Genomic DNA, 6,245 nt, shown 5'->3' on the forward strand with positions numbered 1-6,245 from the left:
TTGCAGAACTACAACCCCCAGCATACCCTGACAGACTGTGGCTGATGAGGAATTGTTTTGCTGAGGAAACATCTTGACAATCTCACCCAATATTCATTGCAGCATTCACATATTCTGTATAATTACTCAGGTGCATTTCAGGGTCATTCTGCTAATACACATCCAGTCACAGGCCCCTATTGTAGCAACTTTTATCTAAATTGTTTCAGTTCCTAAACATTTTCAATATGTCAGTGAATGGAACCATTCCCATTTAGAACCACAGGCCAAAAAAAAATGTATCCAATTGTTTTCATGGTAAGTTTTTTTTCCCTCTTAGATTTCGGCCTGACTGATACGTTGCACCAAACCATCAGGACAGGGGAGAGGTTTGCGCAGCTGATGGACCAAAAATGCTAAAGGATTCTCTGGACCGGGGATGTCAAACTCCTGGCCCTTTAATTGTTGCAAGACTACAACTCCCAGCATGTCTTAATAGCTGTACGTTTGTCCAGGCATGATGGATGCTGTAGTTTTGCAAGAGCCGGAGGGCCACAAGTTGGACATCCGTGGTCTAGACTCTAACTGTAACAAACCCTCAGCTGTGAACAGGATTAGGTTGTGCGCTTCAGTTTGAGGATGTAAACGTTGACGTCCCCATTCACTGATAGAAGATATCTTAAAACCAAAATTTTAACTTTTTGATGTTGCAAACCTTAAAAAAAAGGAAAAACAATAAAAGCAGCGCAGTTTCTATGAGGAACACGACGGTGGAAATTTGTGTGAATGTAAGAAACTCACAAACCACAAAAAGACTATTCTGAGAGCAACACAACGAGCAGATACAAAGTATCAGATGGCAGAATAAACAAATATAAAAAATAAAATAAACAGTAAATACATTATCATCAGGGATAACGTTTCACTAGTGTCACTTCAGAGGCCGTACTGGTAAGGCTTCGTTCACACCAGCGTTCAGCCTTTCCGTTCTCCTGCATGCAGTACTTTCGTCTCCGCTCCAAAATCATCTTCTGAGCGTAAACCTAACGGACCCCATTATAGTCTATGGGGTCTGTAGGCTCTGCTCGGCTCAGTTATGTCCCCGATCCGTCCTTTCCGTTCTCCTGCTCCTATAACGGAGCAGGAGAACGGAAAGGCTGAACGCTGATGTGAACTCAGCGTAACAAGCGGACTGAAACCCCCAATGTTTGCATAGACCCAGACCCCCCCCCCAAAGGACAAATGACAACAAAACTGGTACCACGGTGTTATACAGCAGCAGAAGCGGCGCACAGCACTACTGCATATAGATCAGAACTGCTTAAATTTCCATCCCCTGGATCGGGGTGTCAGAGCCCCTCCATCATTTCGTCCTCACACAAATCCCCAAACAACTTCAGATGTTGATGAATTTCCGAGGAGCGGCCACCTTTGGGTTTACTTATTTTAGGAATCCTAGATTATTGACATAAAAAGACTCCATCCCTCCTCCCACCATCTTCCCTGGAGACGTCTGGCTGGTAGTAGTTCTTCACTCCTCATTTATTTTTTTACGCTGTCACTTAAAATATGGAAAGGAATATAAAAAATTAATTAAAAAGAAGGCAGTGGAGGGTTAACATACGGTTAAAGGGGTTCTGTCACCTGAAAAATGGGTATTAAGCTGGCGGACATTAGCGATGTGCTAAGGTCAGCGGAACATAACTATATTAGCGCCATCTCACTGCCTGCCGCCATTATTGAGAAAAACAAACTTTTATAATATGCTAATTAGCCTCTAGGTGCAGGGGGGGCGTTGCCCCTGCTCCTAGAGGCTCCGTTCTCCCGCCTCTGGCCACACCCTGCTACACTAGATTGACCGGGCCAGGCAGCGTAGGTCTCCTACCTCTGGCCCTGTGCGCTGGGGAAATCTCGCACCATTCAGTAGTCGGCGAAGTGAGTGAAGGGCGCTCGCCGGCTGCCAGTTTCCTCACTGCGCCTGCGCCAAATACTGAACGGCATGAGATTTACACTGCAGATACGGCCGGCGGGAGGAGAGCATGAAAAGAGGTGGGAGAACAGAGCCTCTAGGAGCAGGAACAACGCCCCCCCCCCCTGCACCTAGAGGCTAATTTTTCTCAATAACAGCGGCAGGCAGTGAGATGGCGCTAATATAGTTATATAGACATCGCTGACGTCCGCCAGCTTAATACCCATTTTTCAGGTTACAGAAATCTTTAAGTGCTGGGCATCAGCCAGTCAGAAATTCTCCCAGACACATGGCATAGGTTTAGCGTAAGAGTCTGGAGTGCAGGACGTCGGAGGGCTGGTAGTACTGGGTGACAGAAAAGCAACTGGTTAGCGATGGAGGCAGGAGATGGGTTCTAGGAACCTGACTGGGTTGCTGATGAAGGCAGAGGCATTCCAGGTACAAGAGTTGGCTAGTGGTGGAGACGGGTTCTAGGTTTTCACCTAGGAGGAAGGAGATGGATTCTAGGTACCCAACTTGGATAGCAATGGGTATAATAAATGGGATCTAGATACCAGAACTGGATAGTGATGGTGGCAGGAACTGGGTTCTAGATATAAGATGCAGTTCTACGAGGCAGAAGGTGGGTTCTAGGTATATGATTTTCTAGTGCATAGGCACGTATCCTTGGCTAATGATGAAGGCAGGGAATGAGTTCTATATTAGTGTTGGTAAGTGGCTGGCTGGACATGGGTTCTGGTTACAAGTTCTAGATATTAGACTTGGCGATGGAGGCAGGTTATGGGTTACAGGCACCACGTTGATGTATAAAGGCCACAAACTGGATGTTCTATGGAAACAAATTCCAGGATGAGACTGGTTGGTAGAAGGTTGAGACAGACACGGTTGGTTATAAGGCAGTTGAGTGAGATGGTCTTCAGCCCATGTCTGAAAGAACGTGGTAGTCAGGAGATGTGGTCACTGATGGTAACAGAAGTGGGATATATATATACCATTCATTTCAATAATATAATTTTGATTATTTAATCAAGAACCTATGAGATGGTTTCTAGATATTATACCCACTACTCATGGCAGGAGAAAAGTTGTTGGTATTAGGTACTTTCAGTGACAGACATGAGGCAGGTAGCAAATACAAGACACAGCAATGGTGGCAGGAGACATTTCTAGATATCCTTGATCCTAGGTCTAGAACCTAAGAGAGTTGACAGTATGATGGAGGACATGCAGTATTTTCTTGGCATCAAGACATTGATGGAGGATTAAGATTAGTTCTAAGTGAGAGAACTATAAAGCTCTAGGTAACAGACTTCAGGGAAAGATGAGGTTGGGCGGTGATGGACATATGGTTCTGGTGGGGTTCTAGATTTTAGACATCTGCAGATATGGAGAGAAGAGAAGGGGAGTGAAGAAGACTACATGAAATAGGTTCTTAGGTATGAGACGCTGATGGGAGTAGCTACTAGACACCAAAGTGATAAGGGAAGTAAACAGGTACTGGAGATGAGGAGGGTTCTAGGATGCAGGTGTGGACTGTTATGTGGGAAACCATGAAACATCACATGTAATCAGTGGTAAAAGCATGATGCAGAGCAAAGATAACAGATGCTTTTAGAGGTAGGTTCTAAGCATCTGATGGAGTCAAGAGGTAGATCCCACGTATCATGTAGAAGTAACAATGTATAGGCTAACAATAACAAATGGTCAATGAGAGGCAGGAGTTGCAGTTTTGTTACTGAACTGATTGGTTCTAGTTAATGGACTTGGAGGCAGAGATTGGGTACTAGGTATCAGGCATGGTGGATGGCAAAAGGTTCTAGGTTTCAGATTAGTGATGGGAAGGAGGCAGTTCTAGTTACTGGACTTAGAGACAGAAGCAGGTGATAAGTTCTAGGTATCAGACAGTCATGGAGGCGGGAGATGGGTTCTAGGCATCAGCTTCAGTGATCGATTCAGGAGACTGGCGTTAGGTATCAGACCTAGTGATGGAGTCAGGAGATTGGTGGTAGACATCATACTTAGTCATGGAAGTAGAAGTTGGGTTCTAGATTTTAGAATTACTGATAGATGCATGAGAAAGGTTCAATGTATAAGTCTTACACTCATCATGGGTTCTAGGTATCAGACTTGGCCAGTGATGGAGGCAGAGGTTGGTTCTGGGTATCAGACATGAGATGATGGTTGGTGATGTAGAAAATATTGTAATTAGGAATCAGACTTAGTGATGGGGAAAATGGGTTCCAGACTTCATTACAGAGGAAGAAGTGTTCTAGGCATCTAACTTGGTTAGTGATGGGGGCAGGAGGTGAATCCTAGCTATGCTTGGGTAGCAATGAGATGGGTTCTATCTATCAGACTTGTTCAGTGATGCAGGCAGGAGATTGGTTCTAAGTATAATGTTTGGCTAGCGATGCAGGCAGGAGATGGGTTCTAGGTATGATGTTTGGCTGGGGATGCAGGAGATGGGTTCTAGGTATGATGTTTGGCTGGGGATGCAGGAGATGGGTTCTAGGTATGATGTTTGGCTGGGGATGCAGGAGATGGGTTCTGGGTATGATATTTGCTGGATGCAGGAGATGGTTCTGGTATGATGTTTGCTGGTGCAGGAGATGGATTCTGGTATGATTTGGCAGATGATGGATTCTGGTATGATGTTTGGCAGATGATGGGTTCTGGGTATGATGTTTGGCAGATGATGGGTTCTGGGTATGATGTTTGGCAGATGATGGGTTCTGGGTATGATGTTTGGCAGATGATGGGTTCTGGGTATGATGTTTGGCAGATGATGGGTTCTGGGTATGATGTTTGGCAGATGATGGGTTCTGGGTATGATGTTTGGCAGATGATGGGTTCTGGGTATGATGTTTGGCTGCTGATGCAGGAGATGGGTTCTAGGTATGAGGTTTGGCTGCTGATGCAGGAGATGGGTTCTCGGTATGAGGTTTGGCTGCTGATGCAGGAGATGGGTTCTCGGTATGAGGTTTGGCTGCTGATGCAGGAGATGGGTTCTAGGCATGATGTTTGGCTGCTGATGCAGGAGATGGGTTCTAGGCATGATGTTTGGCTGCTGATGCAGGAGATGGGTTCTAGGCATGATGTTTGGCTGCTGATGCAGGAGATGGGTTCTAGGTATGAGGTTTGGCTGCTGATGCAGGAGATGGGTTCTAGGTATGATGTTTGGCTGCTGAATCAGGAGATGGGTTCTAGGTATGATGTTTGGCTGCTGATGCAGGAGATGGGTTCTAGGCATGATGTTTGGCTGCTGATGCAGGAGATAGGTTCTAGGCATGATGTTTGGCTGCTGATGCAGGAGATGGGTTCTAGGTATGATGTTTGGCTGCTGATGCAGGAGATGGGTTCTAGGTATGATGTTTGGCTGCTGATGCAGGAGATGGGTTCTAGGTATGATGTTTGGCTGATGATGCAGGAGATGGGTTCTAGGTATGATGTTTGGCTGATGCAGGAGATGGGTTCTAGGCATGATGTTTGGCTGCTGATGCAGGAGATGGGTTCTAGGCATGATGTTTGGCTGCTGATGCAGGAGATGGGTTCTAGGCATGATGTTTGGCTGCTTATACAGGAGATGGGTTCTAGGTATGATGTTTGGCTGCTTATACAGGAGATGGGTTCTAGGCATGATGTTTGGCTGCTGATGCAGGAGATGGGTTCTAGGTATCGGGATATGGCTGCTGGAGTGAGGATGGACACCAGACCATGTGATCATTATGGCGGCCAGCTCTATAGAGACCCAGCTCTGCACGGAGAATCCAGGACCTCTGTGGCCCCCCAGCTCCCCGTACCCCAACATCCAGCATGTACCCCTCCTCTCCCCGGCCCCCGCTCCTCCCCCTCACCTGCGCCGGTCTCCTCCAGTGCTTCTTCCAGCTCCGGAAACGTTAACTCGGGCAAATCCAACACGGCCCCGTACCGCTCCAGAAAAGAGCACACCACTGCGAAATCCGGCCATAATCCCGCCGAGGACACGGCAGCGGGAGCCGGGGCAGGAGCTAGGTCCTCTGGCGCCGCCGGAGCCTCCTCCGCACCAGCCTCCGCCATCTTGGAGTATGGAGGGGGTGGGGCGGAGAAAGAGGGCGGGAGCAGAGGCGAGAGAGAGAGGAGAGCACCCCTCCCCCCGCTACTAGACCGAGCTCAGCCTCCCAGGCAGCAGCGAGGACAGGCGGCAGACAGTGCACCCGCAAAACGTCGAGGCGCCCGGTTCTATCAGTGCTCCTCCTCCTGCCCGGAGCCCATATCCCACAATACCCCGCGCCCGGGGACCCCCCTCTGGTCTCGTCCC

At 47.7% G+C, this 6,245-nt stretch overlaps 1 protein-coding gene across 1 annotated transcript in view; it reads right to left on the reverse strand.

Moving 5' to 3' along the window:
• Positions 1-6,215, reverse strand: part of RSF1 (remodeling and spacing factor 1) — a 28,126-nt gene extending 21,911 nt beyond the window's left edge. Inside the window, 1 exon segment of the mRNA XM_044285105.1 lies at positions 5,803-6,215. Within this exon segment, the coding sequence (XP_044141040.1) occupies positions 5,803-6,004 (202 nt within the window). The 5' untranslated portion in view covers positions 6,005-6,215.
• Positions 6,216-6,245: the final 30 nt, after the last annotated feature.

The sequence above is a fragment of the Bufo gargarizans genome, chromosome 3 (assembly GCF_014858855.1).
Source record: "Bufo gargarizans isolate SCDJY-AF-19 chromosome 3, ASM1485885v1, whole genome shotgun sequence".
Taxonomy (NCBI): Eukaryota; Metazoa; Chordata; class Amphibia; order Anura; family Bufonidae; genus Bufo; species Bufo gargarizans.